The 24,836-nt window shown below is 29.4% G+C and overlaps 1 protein-coding gene across 2 annotated transcripts in view; it reads right to left on the minus strand.

Moving 5' to 3' along the window:
• Positions 1-24,134: 24,134 nt before the first annotated feature.
• Positions 24,135-24,836, minus strand: part of LOC106308282 (protein BREVIS RADIX) — a 27,464-nt gene continuing 26,762 nt past the window's right edge. For both annotated transcript variants that reach the window (XM_013745436.1, XM_013745437.1), the window contains one exon: positions 24,135-24,354. In XM_013745436.1, coding sequence (XP_013600890.1) covers positions 24,276-24,354 — 79 coding nt within the window. In that variant the 3' untranslated portion in view covers positions 24,135-24,275. The remainder of the gene's footprint in view (positions 24,355-24,836) is intronic.

The following is a 24,836-nucleotide window of genomic DNA, read 5'->3' on the forward strand; positions in this document are numbered from 1 at the left end:
TAGTTTTTATTCTCGGAATAGTCCTAAAAGTTTAAAGTTGCCAAATTATGTTTTATTAAAGAGATAAATGATATTTATATCCTCATTTATAATTTTATTTAATTATTTATTAAATATATTAAAAAAATATATTTAAAATAGAAATAATAAAATCAAAAATATTTTTTTCGCAAGCCTTTTTCCAAAGTTTTTAGGAACGTTTTTCTTTTAAAATGGTTTATGAAAACATTCCTAAATATGTATGATATCTTCCTGAATCTGTAAAAAAAAAATCTAAAATTCAGGAATACATCCATAACGTGTGATAAAATGTCTTGAATGTAACTTGTATGTATATTTAAGAAGGTCTTCCTAAATATGTACATCTTCATGAACTCGACTTATATGCATATTTTGGAAAATATTACTGAATATATATGATACTTATAATATTTTTAAATAATTTTTACGAAATTTTTTTAATATTTATAATTATTTCATAAAATTTTGATATCAAATTCAGAGAAATATTCCTAAAAATTTAGGAAAATGTTATACATATTCTAGAATATCTAACTAAATATACATATGATTAAAATTCAGTAAGATATTCATATATATATATATATATATATATATATATTTATGAAGATTTTCCTAGTATATTGAAATTTTCGAAACAATTATAGATTATCGAAGATAATTCACATTTAAGAATATATTGTTAACTACACATTTATGAGGATATTATACTTATTTATAAATATCTTCCAAAATTTTAGAAAGACAGTATAATATTCATTCAGTAATTTTATCTTAAATATGCATTTAACTTAAATTCATGAAGATATCATACAAATTCTAGTCTTCATAAACTTGTTTAAGAAGAAAAAACTTTTCCAAAAAAAATTTTGAACAAAAAATTTGAAATGTTTTTTTTCAGTTTTTTTTCTTTTTTAAATTTTACCTTAATTTTTTTAAATATATATATCTTTAATATATATATATCTATGCAATAGTTATAATTGTAATTTACCCCTTTAATAAAACCTAATTCGGTCATTTTAAATCTTATGAGATAGTTTAGGAACAAAAACATATTTTGATGTCATTTCTCTAAATTTTATCATAGCTGCTTCCGCTAGACAAGTGATAAATAAGTTTTAAATATTTTTAGTTTTTATTGTTTTTGGTAAAATTCAGAAAATAATGAAATCTTCATATATGTTTCCCCTGTTATTTTGTTATTTAATATACATGAATTTGTAACTTTGTGTGTTGCATGGATTTAAATTTTGAAATATTAATAATATAAACTATTAACTGTAAATATTATTATATATATTTAAAAAAAAATTGAATAAACATTAATATAAACTTAAAATTATTTTACCAAATAAGATACAACATATATTTTATTTGTATGAAAAAGAAATAAACCAATAGGTGACACGGAAACAAATTCTATTAAAAACCTTCGAGGCATGACCTTATTCCACAACTCTTTATCTTGAAGAGAATTGCGTCTATATCCAGATTACGTGAAAATGTTTTTTCTTAGAAAATCTTATCGTTGACCATTGACCTAATTGTACATAATTAAAAACTCAATACCACTTCAACATTCTATATAAACATAACAAATTAAAAAAACATCAAATAGAAGTGTACAAATATAATATTTGTGTCGCAAATCGTAGAATGTGTGTAGGAAAGTTTTGACTAAATCATCATAAATGTCTTTATCTCATCTCACTAGTAATATTTTAAGATCAAAAAAATTAATATTTCTTTTTTTTAAGGAATCTTTCATTTCATACATTTTAATGAGCTATAAAAGATATAAATTTATTTTCTTATTTTTGGGCAATATTTGTTGAAAGTAATTTTAGTCTGATCATAGTTTTGGTTCTATACAATAACACTTACTAGATCCGCCTATTCATTAATCATCGTTGATTTATTTATTTTCGTTAGAACATTGAATTTATGGTTCTTTGATTAAGAAAACGACTAAGAGTAAAGTAATACAATATAGATCGCCCAAAACTTTAAGAGAATGTAGAGTTGTGGTGTAGTACCCGGGTTTGTGGTACTAGATTAAGTGTAATTGATATAAGAATTTATTTAGTTATCTATGACCCAAATTGTATTTATCTTTTCGGTTAACCATTTAGAGAGAATTCCATAATTAAAGGTGGTTAAACTAGAACAATAAAAAAATGGATAACCTATAAAGAATCTGGTGTAATCTGGTCAATCTTGGTATTGTGTGAGTGAGGATAAAGCACAAAGAAGGTTACGTCGTGTTTCCAGAATTAGTATATCAAGTCTACCGAGATTTTTTAATAATACAACAGACGTCGAATGAGAGTGAAGCTCACGGACCGAGAGTAGGTGGGGGCCCATGAATGTTGGTGGGTCAGAGCGTTACAATTAGTATCAGAACCAAAAATTGATTAGTGTATGGAGTCTAGTGGACTCACACCATTGGAGGGTCACAATCCAAATATGGAACAAGGACGTTGCACTCTGTTAGTATGGGTGAATGTAGTAACCCGAGTTTGTGGTAGTAGATTAGGTGAAAATAGTTTATAATAATTGATTTGGCAATATATGTAACAAAAATGCACTTACTTTTTTATGTTAACCATCTGGAGAGAATTCTAGAGGTAGGCATGCTTGAGCTGGAGCAACTATAATTTGTGAAGCTATGGCAGATTATAATCTTTGGATATGGAATGCATATTTCGGAATGTCATGCACTAATAACGATATCAATGTGTTAGACTATTCTCAAATTTTCTACAATCTTGCTCAAGGTATTGCTCCTTGTGCTCATATTTTATTCAAGGAAATAATACTACATAGGGTTGCTATTTAGCGGATGGTATTTATCCGAAATGGTCGACCATAGTGCAAACTATTCAAAGGCCAAGTAACAAATTTTTTTTTTTTGTAACGCAACAACAATCATGCAAAAAAAATGTTGAACGTGCATTTGGAGTTCTACAGTTGTATTTCACTATTGTGAAAGGACGTGTTTGTTTTTGTAAAAGGAGTGGAACTTCTCTTCTAACTTCAATAGTTGAATTGAGTTTTCACGTTTATCCTCAGTTATCATGTTATGTAAAATTATACATGTAGTCACGATAGAACGAAATAGTCGACCATAGTGAAAATTCATGTCCATCATGACTACATGTACAATTTTACATAACATGATAATTGAGGATGAGCGTTAACTTGATGCATCAACTAAATTTGGAACAGAAACTCAACTTTTTTTCCAAAATTGAACAGGTCCTTTCACAATAGCAAAAAGCGACTGTAGAATTCCATATGCACGTTCAACATCTTTCATGCATGCTATTGTTGCGTTGAAAAATATTTATTTTTGACCCCTTGGCTCTTTAATAGTTTGCAATATGGCTGACCATTTCGGATAAATACCAACCGCTAAATTGTAACACGTATAATATTATTCTCCTTGAATAAAATAATGAGTATGAGGAGTAACACCATGAGCAAAATTTGAGAAATAATGAGAAGAGTCCGTGGCATTACGAAATATGCATGCCATAACCAAAGATCATAATTTTCCATAACTTCAACAAGTATAGTTGGTGATCCACTACGACATGCATTTGTCCTGCCTAAGCGGTAGGAAAATTCTTCCACTTCCAGTTAATGCAATATAACAATCATCTCTAGAAATCCCCGTTTTACACCAATATAAAGAAGTCTAGCAATATCACTAGACACTGGTGGCCGTAGGTGTTTTTATGAAATTATTTTGACGATGGCTCGACAAATTTTTTTCATACTTTCCATTGTCGTTGATTCGCCTAGTTTTACTCATTCATCTGCGGCATATGTAGGAAGACCATATGCTAGCATTCATACTTTTTAGGAGAAGATAATCCAAGTCTACACATTGTATCTCTCTGTTGTGTGAAGTAGTTGTCATAACTTTCAGCTGCATCTATAATACAAAAGAATAAAGATTATGACATACAATATCTTTTGCGAAACATATTGTCATTGTCAGTCAGAGTCTCCAAAACATAATTATTAAATAGTCAAAAATGTGCGCTCTCTCGATGAAGGTGGATGAAATAATTCTTTGGGACTGAACCACCATGAATAACCAAATTCTTTATTGATTGAGAAGATATTGAATGACCAAATTGTTGTTTGAAATAGCAAGATGTTAGGCTTCTTTTTAGTTGTCGATGTTATAAAGGATATCCATACCTTCATCATCATCGGAAGAGGATGATAAACCAAGAAGATTTGCTATTCTTAAAAAAAATAAAAATTCATTTTGAGAAAGAATATGTAGGGAAAACAATATGGAATTCTGGTTCTTAATATTATTTTTGGTGATATTTATGGAATTTTAGTTATCTCTTTAATAGTGCTTTAAAAATATATTTATCTAATTGTGACTGACTTTGCATGGCATATAAACTATGTTTTGAAAAATTCAAAAACTTACGTTAATGGTTAAAATATTTTGACTGACTTTGCATGACATAGAAACCATGTATTGTAAGACATTTTGATTGACTCTGAGTTTGAATATATTTTGAGCTTTGCATGCTAAAGAAATCACTTTTTGAAAAGCCAACAAAATTTATTCATAAGCATTTATTTTTTGCATGACATAGAAAATGATCTTATGACCTTTGCATGACATAGAAATCACATTTTGAAAAGCCAAACAAATTTTATTCACAAATGCATGACATAGAAAAAGATCTTTTGACTTTTGCATGGCATATAAATAACATTTTAAAAACCAACATAATTTAACGTATTGGAAATCAATAAAATTAAAATTATATGCATCTATAAATATTGGTGGTTTCTATATAAACTATTTTAAAATATTTACACTCTAGCAAGATAAATTTTTTTATGTCAAGTTTAACAATGGAAATTTCTCAAGATCCAATTAAAGGTGCATAACAGTTATCTGATATTTTTTGTTCTCGTGTGTTGGTGCAAAAAGAAGAAGAAGACTTAGTTTGAGTATATAAAAAGATCTGTGCAATTTCGAATTCAAATTATTGTGAAAGCAATGAAATATGCATGCATTCACGAAACAATGCAAAATCGACGTCCCAGTGGTACTTCGAATAATGAGATTATTAGTTTTACTATATAATTTATAAATTTATTATTATTTTTCAAATTATAAATTTTTATTTTAAACGATGTGCAATTTTTCAGTTTGATCAAGCCAAAATAATGTTAAGTGAAGATCTACAATTCAAAACGGGTTAGAAATTTGATCATATTTAGAATATGATTAAAAACTTTGAAAAGTTTATGGATGGTGCTGCCTCTCCTAATGATCATGTCATTAATTCTCCGACACAAGTATCTACAGGTTTTTCTTCATTTTCTCCAAATTTAGATTATTATGCTCTCAACGTCCAAGTAGGGTTGAAATTCAAGAAGGAAAATAAAATTTGATGATTAAACAACAACGGTTATAAGAACCTTAGAAGAAGGAAATAAACAACTTTTGGAACAGTTAATGAAGACAAGTGCAGAAAGAATGCACCATTTGGAGATTCAAAAAAAAAATTATACACTTAAAGAACATAAAGAAGAAAATAATTTTTTGTTTTTTGATTTGAATTCTATACAAGATCCACATGTTTGTGCATATATTCAAGCTCAACAACTAAAAATAATATCAAAACGAAATGATGAACAACAAGATCAACAAGCTCCTCCTCACTCTACTCCGTTTGGACAATACTTAACTGATTTTGAGAGGCTCGGAAGCGATTTACCGTTTGTTAAAACACTTATTTTATGTTATCTTTATTTTTTTTAAATATTTATGTTTGTTTTGGTATGTTTTTATTAGTTTATGCATTGCGGGAAACCCTTTTTTACCAATATAAAGAATTCTAGAAATATCACTAGACGTTGGTGACCGTATGTATTTTCCGAAAATATATTGCTGATTTCTCGACAAATTGTTTTCATACTTTCAATTGCTATTGATTCGCCTATTTTTACGTATTCTTATGTGGTATTTACAAGAACACCATATGCTAGCATTCAGAACCCCACTGTTATTTTTGGAAGAGACGATAATCCAGGTCTACCCATTGTATCTCTCCGTTGTCTGAAGTAGTTGTCATAACTTTCAACTGCATCAATAATATGAAGGAATAAAGATTGTGACTTACAATATCTCCTGCGAAACATATTGTCGTTGTAAGTCGGAGTCTTCAAAAAATTATCATTAAATTGTTGAAAATGTGTGTTTTTTCGATCACGGTAGATGAAAGAATTACTTGGGACTGAACCACCGTGAATAACCAAATTTTCGTATTGATTGAAAAGAGATTGAATGACCAAACTGTTTTTTGGAATATCAAGATGAATGGCTTCTTCTTCGTGGTAGATGTTATTAATGATTTCCATAATTTCAACAGAAGAAGAAGAGGATGATGAACCAAGAAAATTTGCTATTTTGAAAACAAACTGACATTCATTTTGTGAAAGAATTTTTAGGGGAAAATGGAGTTGTGGTGCTTACTATTATATAAGGTAGTATTTGTAGAATTTTAGTTGCATTTTTAATAGTGCTTTAAATAGATTTATTTAATTTTGACTGACTTTTCATGGTATAGAAACTATGTTGTAAAAAATCCAACAAACTTACGTTAGTGGTGAAGACATTTTGACTGACTTTCATGTCATAGAAACCATGTATTGTAAAACGTTTTGACTGGCTTTAACTTTGAAGGATTTTGACATTTACATTGTAAAGAAGGCACATTTTGAACAATAAAAAAAAAAAAATAATTAAGAAAATTTTAATGTTTGTATAACATAGAAAATTAATTTTTGACCTTCGAATGACATAGAAATCATAATTTTAAAATAAAACTAAGTTTATTCACAATTGATTACAAAGAAAAAAATTATTTTGACCTTTGCATGCCTTTGCATGGCATAGAAATCACATCTTGAAAACCAACATAATTTATTCACGTATTGGAAATCAAACAATTTTAATTATATGCATCTGTAAATATTGGTGGTTTCTTTCATCATATAAAATATTTTAAAATATTTACACTCTATTATTATATAAGTGTCTATTAGTTCCTTTGGATATTCTCAAGAAGAATATAAAATCATATGTAAAGATTAGATGGAAATTATCATTGAATAGTTGAAAATGTGTGCTTTCTCGATGACAGTAGATGAAGATTCCCTGAGACTGAACCACCATGAATAACCAAATTTTCTTATTGATTAAGAATGGATTGAATGACCTAATTATCGTTTGACATATCAAGATATATGGCTTCTTCTTTGTGGTCGTTCTTATATATGATCTCCATATCTTTATCATTATCGGAAGAGGATGAACCAATATGATTTGCTATTCTTACAAAAAATAATTCCTTTTGAGAAAGAATATTTAGGGGAAACAATATGGAATTGTGGTGCTTAATATTATTTATGGTGCTATTAATAGAATTTTAGTTACATCTTTAATAGGGCTTTAAAATAAGTTTATTTAATTTGACTGATATTTCATGGCATATAAAACATGTTTTGAAAAATCCAAAAATCTTAAGTTAATAGGTAAGACATTTTGATTGACTTTGCATGGCATAGAAACCATGTATTGTAAGACGTTTTGACTGACTGTGAGTTTGAATATATTTTGACCTTTGCATGGTAAACAAATCACGTTTTGAAAAAAAAACTATCAAAAATTATTCATAAACTTTATTTTTTGCATGGCATATAAAAAGATCTTTTAACCTTTGCATGGCATAAAAATCACATTTTGAAAACCAAAATAATTTATTTACATATTTTAAAATCAATAAATTTTAAATTATATATGTATCTATAAACATTGGTGGCTTCTTTCATCATATAAAATATTTTAAAATATTTACACTCTAGTAATAAGTGTCTATTCATTCTTCTGTATATTCTCAAGAAGAAAATAAACTTGTATGTCAAGTTTTAGATAAAAATTTGTCGAGATCCAATTAAAGGTCCATAGCAATTATATGATATTTTCTGGTCTCGTGTGATGGTGAAAAAGAAGAAGAAGACTTGGTGTGAGCGTAATGTGCAATCTCTAATTCAAATTATTGAGAAAGCAACGAAAAATTGCATGCATGCATCAGACAATGAGAATATCGACGTCCTAGTGGTGCTTCGAATAATGATATTGTTAGTAGTACTATATAATTTATAAATTTATTATAATTTTTCAAATTATTAATTTTTATTTTTAACGATGTGCAGTTTGATAAAATGATGTTAAATGAAGATCCACAATTCAAAATGGGTGGAAAATTTGATCATGTGTAACTTTGTTAGATAGTGCCACCTTTCTTTATGATCACTAGGATCTGACCCGCGCTTAAAAAAATAAATTTTGGTTGAAATATTTTTGTTTATAGAAAATGTAGTTTACTTACAGAATTTTTGTTTTATGTATATGTATATGTAAGGAATGCATAATGTAATTATGTATATGTTTTCAGTTGAGATGTGATTAATATATTTTAGTTCATAATTTTCAAAGATGAATTATATTAGATTTGTTAAGCGTATAATATGCAAGTAAATGAAATTATGAATATGTTGATTATATATGATTTGGCAGAATGGTTTTTTTGTGAGGTCTAGTAAATAATTTTTTAATGAAGAATATAACTATGCCAAATATATAATTTATGATTCTCTATTTATTTATATGTTTTAGGTATTTTTCATTTAAAAAGTTGTTAGGATATGCAATGTTCTCTAAAACATAAGATCTTGGTATTGTTATTCATTATTTAAGGATGATATATATTGTATTATGGATGTTGTGGCAATTTCTAAAAGAAAAATTTAGAAGATGATATATTTTGTTAGTGTAATTAAATTCTTAACCCATTTCAAATTTACGAATCTTAAGTTTATTTAATAATTTTTCATGATAGCGTATGACCTTTTATTAATACCTATACCTAAAATAAAATAGCTAGTATAATTTATCTGAATAAAACATTGCAGCACATCCACATACCAAGTTGAAAGTAGTGAATATAACCATGCATTTTTAAAATGTGAACAAAATTATTAGCATAAAAATTATAATAATTATAGTTAATTTACGTGAGTGACACATTTATGTATATGAGATCATATATTTCGAAGAGAATGTAAATATATTTTCTTAGATTGGAGATTAAAAAATATATATGATTAGAAAATAAGTAAAATAAATGATATTATTATATCTGTATATTAGATTTTCTTTTGTTAAATACGGATTTAGTGTTGAGATATTGTTAGGATAATTAATTTAGGATAATGAAAACATATATTTAATAAATTTCATAAGAGATGGTCCAATTTAAAAGATCATACATTAAAAAGGTTGTGAATTATATTTTAATAGATAAGATTTTATTAATACTCTGACATAAATATCTACATGTTTTTCTTCACTTTCTCCAAATTTAGATAATGATGACGAGATTATTAAGTGAACTTCTTCTCGCCGTCCAAGTGCTGTGAAAATTAAAAAATGAAAAGAATACTTTGTGGTCATTTATAAGAACTTTAGAAAAAGGAAATAAAAAATTCTTGAAACAGTTAAAGAAGACAAGTCCATAAAGAATGCACCACTTGGAGATTCTTAAAAAAAAAATTATACAGTGAAAAAAACATAAAGCAGAAAACAAAGTTTTGTTTTGTGAGTTGAATTCTGTTCAAGGTCCAAATGTCTGTGCATATATTCTAGCTCCACAGCACAAATAATATCAAAGCGAAATACTGAACCACGAGAGCAACAAACTCCTTCTTAATCTAAGATGATAATATATATATATATATATTTTAAATAATCTATTTAATTTTAATATATTAAAATTAGTAACCATCTTAAAATTTATAAACAAGTGAAACAAAAAATTAAATTATTACGATTTAGTTTTTATGAATATTTATATATGTGGCCGAGTTTTTAAAATATTCTTTTTATTATATTGGCTTATGCAACTCTAATTTTAACAATTAGTTTTCTATTTCTTCATAAAATAATATATATTAAATTATGCATACTGTTATAAAATAGATAAATATATATATATATATATATATAGAACTAGTAAGATCAATCGAACTAAATATAATTATGATTTTAGTATATTTAAAACTAAATTAAATTATGAATCAGTTCGAAAATAGATAAAATTTATTATAGAAAAAAAATAAATAGCAAACACATCTAAATTCTTATAGAGAAATTGTTAGAAATACCACAAGTTAATTTCTACTTGTAAAAAATACCACCAATCAAAAAATATACTAACATTTGTGTTTAGGCATTAGTTATTATTGTTTAGGTTTTAGTATGAAATGATTGGGGTTGATTTTATAAATGTTCTATAAATATTTAAAAAATTAGCTTAGTGTTATTTTATCATAAATTTAGGATATTTGTGAAAATAGTCATTTATTAATGGTAAATTTGAAAAGTGGTATCAAACTTGTGGTAGAATTGAAATTTCCCTATTCTTATACATTAAATCACATATTTAGTTATGATAAAAAAAATTTAAATTAACACCACATTTTATTTATTTTCATACATATAGATCTATGAAAGAAAATTTATCAACAAATATAAACGACTTATTAACTAATTATAATTGATTTATTTTATTAATATTTTATATTAGTGTATGAACATGGAAGAATTGCTTAGTAATCTATTACAATAAAGTTAGTTTTTTCACTTCTCATACTGCCACCTAAGCGAAGGGACTTCTAAAACGTGACACGTGTCTCTTTGCTTTTCCAACTTCAAAATTTGATCTTTGCCGTATGGGCTGCTAACTACACATATGATATTCAAACTTGAAGCCCAGTTTATATTCCAGATCTCTATTTGTAGGAGGTCGTTTTTGGGCTTTACGAATCTTAAGAGTATGGGCTTAACAAAATAATACCGTGAAGCCCAACACCAACCCTACGCTCAAATCATCGTCTTCTTCCTCTTGCCGTCATTTCCATTTTCCCTTTTCACAAAATTTTTGTTGTAACATCTCCATAAAAGTTTCTTCTTTTAAGTCCCTACTAAAATCTTAACCCCACTTACCCCCACTACGCCGTATTTAATACACCTCGACGTTTTTCTGCATGATTTGCAATCACACTCCTATAAATAGTCATGCCTCTCTGGGTTATTCTTATCACTACACCAAGAATATAGACTCATTGAGTTACGAAGCGAGGAAGATACTGACTATGTAAGTCATAGTCCTTCGCTTCTTTGAAAGAGTTTTAGACTTTTTTTTTTGTTGGCTCAAATGGTAATGTCTTTTCTGAAGGCAATTAAAATTATTAACATGAATAAGCTTCATCGAAAACCTATACGTATAAAAAAGGTATCATCTTTGTTATATCTTTCGTTATTAAATTCATGCGTTTTCTCATCTCGAGACACAAGCCATGGCACCACGTAGCAACGAGTTTGTTAGACCTGGATGAAAATTCTAATGTTTAAGCCACAAGCCATGGCACGCAGGATTCAACGATAGTTATGTCTGCATATTTAACCTTGTAATGGCTTCATCATCCCCATACTTTGTGATCTATTTTTGAGTATGATAGCTGAATAGTTTTGACCAAATTTGGAATCATAATTTGTTCTTATGTCATTGTAGATAAAGCAGCAGTGCTAAAGCACCTAGTTCACCTGTAAGAGACATCAAATTGGCCTATGCATTTCCCGACGCTTATAAGCTCGTCGTGGAACGGAAATCTTGTGAAATGGAAACTTTCGGGGAGAGGAGAGGCGCCCATCATGAGCAAGAAGAGGGTTCGGAGCAAATATTTATTCTACTGAGCATCTATATCTACACATACAAATATACATGTTTGGTCTCCATAAGTTAATATGTAAAATATGGAGAAGAAGATGATGGATGATATAAACACAAGTTAGAATCATGAGATAAGGTTTTTAAAGTGAAAAAATATAGTCTATTTATGTTGTTGTAATAAAAAATAACTTTTTCTACTTTAACCCTTTTAAATATGCTATATATTCTACTGATATGCCAATTTAGTATTAATATACATAGATTTCACAGTGTGATTTCTGCTATATGTTTTTTTGTCAGTATTTTTGCTATACTTTTTTAAAGAAAATACCATTGTCCTACCATCATAATTGTAGGATTTCTAATAAAAGTAAAATCATTCTTCTATCATGATAGCCACTTCGCAACTTTTATACTATGTGTACATAATAACATCCTATCTTTAATGATACTCAAACATTTAATACCTAAAAATCTGATTTTTTTTAAAAAATATCTTAATTTATCTGATGCACAAATTGTTAATGAAGCACCAAAGTGCAGATGTAAGATTGGTAACCATAAACCAATTCAGCTGGGGAGGTATACATTGGGGGTGATTGGTTGGGTTGTATCTCCCTGCTTTAGCTTTATTTCATTTTAAATAACTAAACATTAACAATTATGTTGTACATTATTTTTAAAAATTAAAGTCTACATCAAATTTCTATTAACTTTTACCTATCATGCTTTAGCTTTATTTTTTAAGCTACATCAGAAAAATAAAATAAAATTTATTCTTTTGAATTTTAGGCAGAAAACCTTCATCATCTTTTTATAGGCCGTAGAATCTCTGAAATAAAAATAATTATCTATAACATGAAAGAAATAAAATAATCATAATAAAAACATTTATAACTATTTTAATTTAATTTTGGGTGTTTTAAATTTACTGAAATATTTTTATAACATTAATATTATTTGAATATCACATTTTTAATAATAGTAAACTTTGGTAATTATTAAAAAATATTAATATAAATTATTTTAATTAATAAAGTAATATATTTCATATATACATCACGTAGTTTACATATGTAATTTTAAAATATATACAGCCTATACCTTACAGCTACAACAAATTTAACTAAAGTAAAAGTCTTTGCAGCAAAATCTACAGCAACAACTTTACATCTACAACTGATTTACCTACAGCTAAAGTTTTACAGCTAAATTTTTACAGCCACAGTCGAACCAATCACCACCATTATCTTTATATTTCTTCTTTACTTACTATCCAAATCTCCTTTGCTCATAAAAGTTTATATGGATCTTGATAGGACTTATGAGTTACGATCATAGCGCCTTATGGAGAAGTTGGGCATGGTTAAATATAGTGTGCAAGAGCTTGGTAAATATACCCATCATTTCAGATTTTTAAACAAAAGCTTTCTTAATATGTTTCTTTCATTAATTTTGTTTGAAAAGGGTTCCTCGAATTTGTGTCCTATTGGTTTTAGAGATTTGGATCAACTTTTGGTTGCTCATTGCTTCAGGGTCATTTAGCTTTGAGTTGGCTCATCTTTTTGTTTCTTTGGGATCTAAAATATCGGTAAAAATATGTTTGTTACAGAAGCAATAAAAGTTTGGTCCGCTATATATATATTTACAAATGCACTTACAAATTTATAATGGCGGTTTTTGTTAGATGTGCCAGGATTTTATGTTTTACATGTGCATTGTTTTAGATATTTAATGCATCAGAAATATTGTCGATTTGTTTACTTTTTTCCCCTAAAATACTCACAGACATCTTCATCGCTCTTTTGTTTAGTTTATAGCTTAATCCATAACTGTTCATATATGAGTGAGACAATTTAATTTCTTACTGAAAACTACAATTATGGAAAGAAATAGACTGAACTGTGTATTTGTGATGAGAGGAAGTTTGCAACTAAGTAAGACCATCTCCAATGGTTTACTTTATTTTAGAGTAGTTTTTACTCTAAAATAAAGTAAGGTTTATCTCCAATGGTTTACTCTATATTTAACTCTAAAAATAAATATTCTTAAATATATTCTTTTTTATTTTATGATTAATACCTTTTGCTTACAAAATTTACAAATTGATCCCTTATATTTTATTTTTCACAAAGTTCTTATAAACTATATATTTATATCAAACATTTATTATCTTAAAAATTACATTACATTATATTAAAATATAATACATTTAACTTAAGCATCACCATTAGTTATCTTTCCCACAAATGATCTATTAACGAATTTCGAAACGCAAAATGAGCTTCTTTATCTTTGATTTTTCTAATCCGACCAAACGAGCAGGAAGACTATAGAATCTCGATCTCAAGAACAAAGTAAATAACTCAAACTCAATCTCTTTATTAATCTTACAATCCTTAAGAAAACTCTCTCAAAAACTTAAGCTCTCAACTCACGCAACTTACAATGTGAGATATCAAATTAAGTCCCACATTGGAGAATTAGACAAAGGGTGTCTAATATATAAAGATATGTCCAACTCTAATTAGTACGAAGCCTTTTGGAAAGGAAACCAAAAGTAAATCCATGCGGACTTGCCAATTAGGCCCAAAGTGGACAATATCGTACTAATAGGATAATAAAGAGTTGGACACGGGCTTTCGCAATCCCAACAAAGACCATATGCTAACATCCGAAATGCGGCCGTTACTTTTTGCAAAGATGATAATCCAACCATGCCCGCTGCATTTCTTTTTATGTGAAGTAGTTGTCATAACTTTCAACGGCCTCGATTATACGAAGGAATAGAGGACGCGACATACGATCTCCTACGAAACATAACATCATTGTACATTGGCATCTCCGAAAAGTAATCGTTGAACAATCTATACCTTGGTGATAAAAAACATCGGTTATCAATACCTTAAAAGAAGGAAATACTGAATTCTTTGAACAACTAATGAAAAAAAGAGCACAACGAGAATACCACTTGGAGATTCAAAAGAAGAATTATGCTTTGAATGAGCTGGAGGAAGAAAACAAATATTTATTTTGTGACTTGAATTCAGTGCAAGGTCCAGAAGTTCATGCATATTTTCAAGAGGAACGAACACGAATTTTACACACAAAAAAAAGACGTGGCCAACAACATGAACAAGAAGCTACTCCATCATCTACCTCATTTGAACAATACTTTAACAATCTTGGTGGATCTGGAGGCAATTTACTAGAATATTAAATCACAATTATCTATGATTTTAATTTTATGTTATGTTTCTTATTTCTAATTTTAGTATTTTTTTTCTTTGACAAATTTTATAAAACTATTTTTAATTTTAATGCTTGTTTTCTTTGGCTCATAATAATAAGTTTCAAACGTTTGTATATTGTCTTGAAGAGAATTATGTGATGTTTGTATAATTAAATTACATAAATAGTTACAAAATGAAAAGATTAAAAAATTAAACGGACTAAAGTATAAATAAAAAGTTTCAAATAGAGTTAGTTACTCCAAATATAAAGTAAGAAATAGAGTTACACTATTTTAAAGTGAGATATAGAGTGGGGTTGGAGAAGATTTTACTCTATAATAGAGTTTGGTGTAGAAAATAGAGTGGGGTTGAAGATACCCTAAGGCGAGGCAATTTTTGGATATTTTTAGTTGATTATTACTGCCGTGTGACTAAATTTACATTAGATATGATCTAAAGCCAGAAGGATCAACTCAATCTGTGCAAGGGTGTGTAGTGATATCAATTTTAAAGCATTATTTTGGCTTGATTTTATTTTTAATAAATAATTTATTACTCTGCCGAATGTCGCTTTAGGTGTTTGTATTGGCAAGGAACAAACATTCATAAAGTTGTTACATGAACAATGTTATAAAGGTTTACCGGAAAAATGTGGGAAATTACCAAAAAAATAACACATTTATAATAGAGAGAATTGAGTAAATATACTCACCTGAAGACAAAATTAGAGACTTACCTATGAAAAGATGTAATTGAAAATTACTCTAGCTCTTATGTCTTGAAATGCCAAAACTGCCCTTATCTCTTTCTTCTTCATTAATTTTTTTCTGCATCTCAACTCAATAAGAACTTTCACTCTATTCTTTTAAATGGGAGATCTTCCAAAGAAATTCATCACTCTTATACTTTTCTAATTTTCATTCACTCTTATCTCTTTCGCGACGTTTACCCCATAGAAGCTCGCAACGTTTACTCCGACGTTTACCCCTTGCAATGATTTTCACTCTTACAATCTCTTCCTTAAATCCACCTCCACCAATCTCATCTATGAATCTCTCACTCGCCACCTATTATATTTTCAGCTTTAATCCTCAAGTTAACACTTCTCAATATCACCTCTGTCAATGTCATTGAAGATAATGATTTATTAATATAAAAATAGATAACTTAATTGTTAGCGGTTAATGATCATGTTAGCTGAATAAGGAATCAGTAACAATTATTTAAGAAATAGGTAACAATTGGGAGACCATTAACAAAGATATTTATTAATATTAAAAGAATCAATACTTTACTTAATTATGAATATTTATTTTTTGGTATCAAATCATATATCAGCTACAAAAGCACATATCAGGTAACAATCCACGTATCGACTAACATGTCAAATAACAATTCATGCATCAACTAACAAACTATGTACAAAAAAATATATCAGGTAACAAATCATGTATCGATTACTAGACCATGTATCAGTTAATGAAAACTATTTTGTAACATCTAATTAATCATTTATCAAATAGCCACAATCTATTTGTAACAGTCAACAATCCATGTATCAATTAATAAATCAGGTATCAGCTAATGATAACTATTTTATAAAATTTTATCGATCATTTATCAGTTAGTCGCCATCTATTTGTAACAGCTAACACAAATATGTATCTTAAATGACGATATAAAATTGAGAATCTCTTAAAAAATAAATAATATTGGGTAAGTAATAAAATACCGACGAACGTATATGTTATCTAAAGAAGAAACTTCATGAACTCTTAATCCACCACCTCCATCACCGCTTGAGTCATGGTTGACGAACTCGTCAAACCTTACCCAGTGAGTTACCCAACCACGTTGGAACAAGACCACAACACATATTTTTGGGATTGGAAACTTAAAGCAGGTTGTGATTCAAAATTGAAAACAATGGTATTGGTGGGAGATGATGAGATGACGAACTCGTCAAGATTAGCAAGTTACTCGACCACTTCAGTAAAAGAGCACAACACATAATTTTTGTTGGGATTGGAAGCTTATAAAAGCTGGTTATGATTCGAAATTTGGAAACTATGGTATTGGTGGGAGATAATAAGATTAACATTATGGGTGTCAATGGAATCAGAGTAAAAAAATAGAAATTTGTGATGAATAATGGAGGAGCTGAAGATACACGGTGAATTAGAAGAGGATTTGAAGAACTTGAATTTAATTAATGATTGGGTAAAAAGGAAATGCACGAGAGTTGAAGAGATTAGAACATAGGAAAGAGAAAAGAGAGAGATCTAGGGAGATAAGGGTAGTATGGTCATGAAAATGTTATAAAAAAAAGAGAATTGCCTAATTAGTGATGCTTCTGTGTGCATAGACACCAATTTCTTTTTATAATACTACTTTTCATGTTTACACTAATCACTTTTAAGTTTACTTTTAAAGAGAGAAAAAGACATTTATAACCATAAGATTAACTAATCTAAACTTAAGGTTTAGAGTTGAGGGGCGATGTAAGATTTTTGGAATGTCAAAATTAGGATTCTAATAAATATATAAATAAATAACCAACAAATTTTAAAATTTTTTAGAAAACTTTTAAAATTTTTTAAAAACAGTTTCAATTTTTTCGAATTTTAAAAAGAAATTATGAAAAAGTTAGAAAAAAAAATCAAAAAAATGTTTATAAAAAATTTTAATTTAAAAAGTATAACACAAAAAAAACATTTTTTTTAATTTTTTTATTTAAATAATTATTTATTATATATATATATATATATAACAAGGATATAAGAGTCTTTTACCTCTTAATGAAGAATATATTATTGAAAATATATTTTTAGTGGTGGTAAACATGAATAATTGTATTAACAAAGTAGTAAACATGAAAATTTCTCAAAAAATGTTATAAACAAAATGTAGAAGAACAAAAAAGAAGAAGAGAGATTTGTTCGCGATATTTTGTTCATACAATCAACGATAGTAAAAAAAAGAAATTTGCTGATTTTTTTTATGCTCACAAAGCTCAAGCTTCAAAAAATAGTAAGAAACAAAATCATGGAACTCCAACCAATGGATCACAGTAATACAACATCACATATTTTCAAAACTACCACAAATTCATCAAACCAAATTATACATAATGTTTCACAAATATCAAATAACCCGCGCGAAGCGCGGACATACCACTAGTAACTAGTAAGTAATAATATAATTAATAGCATTAGAAAAGGGTCTAAGCCTAGTCCTATAAAAGAAACTCTACAATCGATAGAACATGGAACCACCGCACAATCTAGTAGATTTAAACTTCGAGCTATCCTCAGTGACATCTCTGCTCTGATTCAAATCAGTCTCGAAAAGATGTAACTAGACAGTTGAATCTCATTATCTTATACGTCAGCATAGATTTAAACTTCGAGCTATCCTCAGTGACATCTCTGCTCAGATTCAAATCAGTCTCGAAAAGATGTAACTAGACAGTTGAATCTCATTATCTTATACGTCAGCAATTACAAGACACTGATTTCCTTCTTGTTGATGATAATTGAATTATCTTCAGAACTAGGAGAAGTCTCTTTGATTCGATCCCTAGCCTTGACCTTCAGTCGGCTGAGCCAGAGTTTGCAATTGAGACCATCTTTGATGATTTTTCTTCAAGTTGTGATGGTCTCATGTGCATATGTGATATATATATATATATATATATATATATGTGTGTGTGTGTGTGTGTGGCCAATCCAAGCAGAAGATGGTATCGACAAGTGCATGTCCCTTAAGTGAGGATTCAAGCACTCTTTCCAAAGTACAAACATAACCTACGACAAAGATGTATTAACATGTCGGGACTAGCCTTAGAAGGTGGTCCTACTTGTGAAGTTTTTGATTTTGACATAAATTCTTGGAGGCATGTAGAGTCTCCTCCCTACAAGATTATTGATGATAAATATGATCCTACTTACGTAGATGGATCACTTTATTGGTTCATCTCTGAGGAAAATACCAAAAGAAAAGTATTATCTTTTTATTGTCACACAAAGATTTTTCTAGTGATATCAGAGTTTCTAGCAATATGATGTATACATACATGTGCAATCTGAATAATCATTTGTGTATATCACAAGGGAATGGCTTAAGAAAAGACATATGGTTACTAGATCATCTGAACAAGATATGGGAGAAAGCATATACAATATATCATTTTTCTTTATCTTCTGAAGTGGACGTTCCAGTCAGGGTAGCTCCCCCTCTTGCAATTATTAAGAAGAAGAACTCTTGCTTTTTTTTTTTGAATGTGAAGTCCAAAAACTCATGGTTTATGATCTTGAAAAGCGATAACATTCTTTATGTTTAGAAGCCAAATCTGTGATATGGGTTCAGCCTTATTTTGCTAGCTTAATCTTGATTATATAATTATGTTTAATTATTGAGTTCTATTAATGCAATTTCAGAGAATGACAGTAGTTTGCCTCTAGTTTAAATGTTCTTTCCTTCTAGTCTACTTTAAAATTGAATGATGCAAGTTGTAGGCAGGACATGCTTTTTTTCTACGATGTAATCATGTAAATGTTATACGATTTAACAATATATATATATTGAATTATCATGAAATGCTTTATCAAATCACAGATTCTTCTATAAGCAAACGTAATCGAGCAAACAATATTCGACCGAGGTTTCAAGTCATCACCATGGTTCGGTTTGAGATGTTTTTTCCATGCAAGTAGTCTTGAAGATTAATGATCTCGTTGAAATCAACCAAGGAAGAGGATGTCTACGTTGTTTGAAGAGTAGTATATATAATTATCTATCCTAGTATTTTTTTTTGACTCATTTAAAAAGACCACCCTTAATGATGGCCTAACTCGTAAATCATTTGTTTTCCGCTGAATTTTTGTTTGTTTCATAGAAACACATTTTCCATATTTTCAAATATGGGCAAAGCACATTGAACGTTATACCGTAGGATCTTGGTGGGTCTATTTCGGGTTTATAAATAAGTGTTAGGGTTGAAAAAAAAAATAAGTTTTAGGGTAAAGAGGCTAGGATTTTCGGTGATACCAGAGGCAATCTTCAGTTCTAACATCCCCACCGTTCCAATGGCTTCTCTGTAAGGTTTCTTGAGTGTTGTCAGGCCTCACAAGTGAGACGATCCACACTCCTTGCATGGCTGCTTGGTTTAGGATCTCGGCTCCACTGATCTGTTCGGTTTGCCACTCTGCACTTGTATCTCAGCTCCTCCGATCTGCTCCGTTTCAGCATCTCCATCATCTTCGCACCACCAACGGTCCAACGCCTCTCTCCTGTTTTGTCAGCCGTCCCCTAACAAATTTGTCTGATATACTTAGTTTGTCTTTGAGATCAATTGTTATTCTTATGTATAGACAAGTTTATCATCAATTAGACAATTATTGGCTCTAGGGATGAGACAGAAAGTGCATTTTGGCTTTGAGATTAGAGCATGGGAAGATCTATGGATTCCATCAATTCCTGCGAGGCTAGCTGGCCCAATATTCAGTTGTTCATCCAAGGATGGAAATGAGTGACTTTATTCATAATGAGCCTAAATAGTGGGATGTAGAACTTGGAGAGTCTAGTTTTACTGGAAGATATACCACTTATTCGGAGTTTGGCTGTAAGTCAATCCACTCAAGATGATAAGTTTTGTTGGAGTTATGCATTCCTTACTATTCCTAAATTGTTTTACCATTTATAAGTAATAGTTTTTCCTTTGCATTCTTTCTCATTCCTTTTATTTTAGAGGAATATAGAACAAATTTGTTCCTCACTAAAATTGATAAGGAATCATTTTCCTTTTCATTCCTCTAAATTTATTCCTCTGCATTTTTCTCCTACTCATTCCTAATGTTCCTATAATGGTCACCAGTTAGACCCAAAGAGTAGTCATTATACTGTAAAATCGGGATATTGGGTGGATATGAATATTCTAAACCACAAACCTGAGGTCATGGTAACTGAACCTAGCATCACTAAGCTTCAAACTTTTCTTGAAAAAGTAGTGCTTCTAAGAAGATATGTCATCTTATATGGTAGATCATAACATGATATTTAACGGTAACGGAGAATCTGACATGTCGTTATATGCGATGTGATAAAAATTGTTCTCGGTGTGGGGGTATAGATGAATATGTAATCATGTGATTTTCGAGTGTCTCCCAGCTTTGGAAACTTGGGCATAATCATCTAAGCCTTCTTGCACATCTATTTTTCTGATTTCTAGCGTTTACACCAACTTGGACTATCTGTTCTAGCGGAAAAGCGATATTGAACAACCGGAACTGTATCCTTATTCATGGGTAATCTAGTATCTACATAAAGCTCGATACAATTATTTAGAGGAATCACAAGAAATCCTCTAGAGCTAGTAAGCCACGTGGAGGGTGAATGTCAAGTGTGGTAAGCAAAATGTAAAGGACATAGCAGAGATGCGATCACTACATCATCCAATGACAACTCAAACCTTAATCTTGTTGAACATTTTTTTGGTGGATGGGGACTGTTGAATCACAATTCAGTGAATGTGAATGTGTTTGGAAAGATTCTTCAGGACATGACCAACTTTTGAAAATAAGGAATCAAAGGAGGCCTTGGCATATCTACATACAGAGTTGGAAACACTTTCTTGGGGTATAGAAATAATCTTACAATACTCAATATGTCATTATTTTTTGAAAGAATTGCAAAGACATGATTTCAATGATCCAAGAACCAACATCATGGCCAACCTTTTTAAAGGAATTGAAGGAGTTAGATATAATAAAATAAAGATTTTAAATTTTTTGTATTCCTTATATATTAAAAGATAAGCATTTGTAATAAATGTGTTCACACACTAATTGACAAATGACAGCTTTACAATCATTAGAAAAATGAATACTGACATGACAACCTCACAATTATTTAAGAAAATAATGTGTTCACACACTAATTTTCTTAACTCTAGCGAATACAATTAAATGTAATCACACAATAATTTTTTTTTATCAAATCATTTTAAGTTCTTGCATTTTTAACCTTTGTATTAGTGAATTGAAGTTGTCTTCGTGCTACTATTGAATAATACCATTGTTGAAGAAAAAAATTACAAAATAATCAAAATTCGCATCAACTAAAATGTTGGAATGAAAATGTTTTTAGAAATTGAAAGTTTTGTACCTTGTTGTACTTGGCCATTGTTGAGGTTTTTTTTACACGAAGGCAGAAAATAATTGTGATTGGTTATGAATTAAGGAAACTGAGGTGAAAAACACCACACACAAAGTCAGATCTTTAGTTTAGCCAAATATTGATTTTCTTTACATAATTTTCATTTCATACCAAGAATTAGAAATATAATCAAATTGCTCGAAAAAATCAGAATCGTAAAAGCTTTAAAAGAAAAGAAAATTTGCGAAATCGATTGAAAAATAGAATTCAAGTGTTGGGTGAACAGATCACATTATTTTCGACGCAAACGCTAACCCTCTTTTCATCCATTGTATCGTGTTTTATTATATTTACCAAGATTTTTTATAAGAAAGTGCATGTTACTGGTTATAGACTACATCAATTTTGCAACATGCCAATAATATTGACACGACGTCCAACCATTTTTATTGGTATTCTTAATGTATGGTCAAATAATTATGTATGTAAAATAAGCCCAAAAATATATGCTTTACATTTATTTTATTTTGCTTGATAATAATATAAGAAATTAATTCTAGAAAAAATATCTAGATCCGAAGAAAAGAACCAAACTTGATTTCAAAGTATTACTAAACACAACTTAAAACTGATTAAGTACTCATATGGATCTAAAATATTAATATTTGATCCAAACTGAAATATTTTGGTTAACGAAAATATTTAAATCACAATTATATACTTGAATATATATAAATTATTTTTAATTTTGTGCCTATTAGATATTCAAAAATATGAAAATATCTAAAAAGTATCAAAGTACTCACAAGTAAATATCTAAAAAACAATATTCAAAATACTGAAAATATATACTTGTTCTCCATCCAACTATTTAATTTGAACTAATTTTTATGTGAATTTAAGTATTTAGTTTTACATTATTCAAATTTTCATGTTTTATATTATTTTTATTTTCGGATTTTGAGGACTTAAGCATATTTGCATTTTTGTTAAAAACATAATTAAAATGGGTACCCAAACTTGAATCCGAACCAAACCCGCAATGATTCAAACCAAATCCAAAAAAAAATTAAACTGAAATTTGTAAATGTCCTAATTAGATTTAAATTTCTAACTCTAAAAAACCAAAATTCGAATAGATCAGCTGAATCCGAATGGATATCTCAATGTCAATCCCTAGAAAAAGCTATACGAAAAATCCCTAAATACAACGTAAAATAAATAATCTGATCAATTGTTTCACTTTGCACACAGTGCGGATCGCTACCTAATTGTCTACTCCTCGAATGCAAAAGTGGAGTGCAAAATCTTTAGCAAACATTATATGTGTGTTTCACGTAGATTTGTTTTCTGTTGGTTGTTATATTCCATTTTTATTCTGTTATATTCCATTCATGCACTTTCTTTTCAAGTGGTCTATCTTTTGTCTGGTCCGGCTCATGCCCCAAGCAATGGCTTAGAGCTCAAAAAAAGTTTTTGAGGTTTTTAAGCTGAAGAAAAAAAAACTGGGGCTTCTAGCTCTGGTGGTAAAGGGCTCACGGCTGTGAGTTCCGCCACCTGAGTTCGAAACCCGGCCACTGGAGAATTTACATGCGGACCCCCCAGCGCCCGAGACCGAAGATCGTTCACGGTGAGCCACATGGTGACGCCCTGACAGCGTCTTTGCTCGCTTCGGTCTCTAATCTGGACCACCACAGTGGGGCCAGGACACTCACTCGGTTATCAAAAAAAAGAAAAAAAAAACCATATACTCGGAAGAACTGTTTATTTGGATTGCACTTGATGATGATCTGATTGGGAATCATTTAAGCAACCAATTTTTTTAAGAGCACTTAACTAATGTTCAAAAAGAAAATTTCTGTAGCTTAAGATCTATACATAAATCAAGTGCTTTGATTCATCGTCGATGATTAAGCTGATTACATCAACCGTTAACATTAGCAAAATGTGTATATATGAGTTGATGTGTTGAAGAGGTTAATTAACTAAAGATTTTGAAGAGACTCGTATTTCTATATTGCTAGAGGTATTGAGTTTGTATTCTCTCTCTGTTCTGCTCCCACCACGTCTTTGCATGCACTTCCCCAAACCGTTCCCGGCTGTTGATTAAACAATAAAAATCGGGTTAGTTACGGTCTGATGTTGAGTTACAAGATGTATCACGTCATCTCTTTGTTAACCGACACTCTAAACCGGTATCCTAAACCGGTAACTAGAGTAATCAGAGGCTTTAAGCATTGAGTTATTCTTGGGTAAACCTCTAGATTCACCGGCCAATAGGATTTCATTATTTCAAATTCGATATCTTTTAAAAAAGGAAACAAAATATTATCAAATTATATTATGTTTTTAAAATAAAAAAGTAAAAAAAAAATAGCAGCTATAGAAAAAATAATTAAAAAAATATTTTTAACGTCGTCAGCAAAACATTAAACCCTAAATCCTAATCCCTAAACCCTAAATCCTAAACCCTAAACCCTTGGGTAAACCTAAACTCTTGGGTAAACTCTAAACCCTTGGATAAACTCTAAACTCTTGGGTAAACTCTAAACCCTTGGATAAATCCTAAACTCTAAATAAA

This window comes from Brassica oleracea, chromosome C8 (assembly GCF_000695525.1).
Source record: "Brassica oleracea var. oleracea cultivar TO1000 chromosome C8, BOL, whole genome shotgun sequence".
Lineage (NCBI taxonomy): Eukaryota > Viridiplantae > Streptophyta > Magnoliopsida > Brassicales > Brassicaceae > Brassica > Brassica oleracea.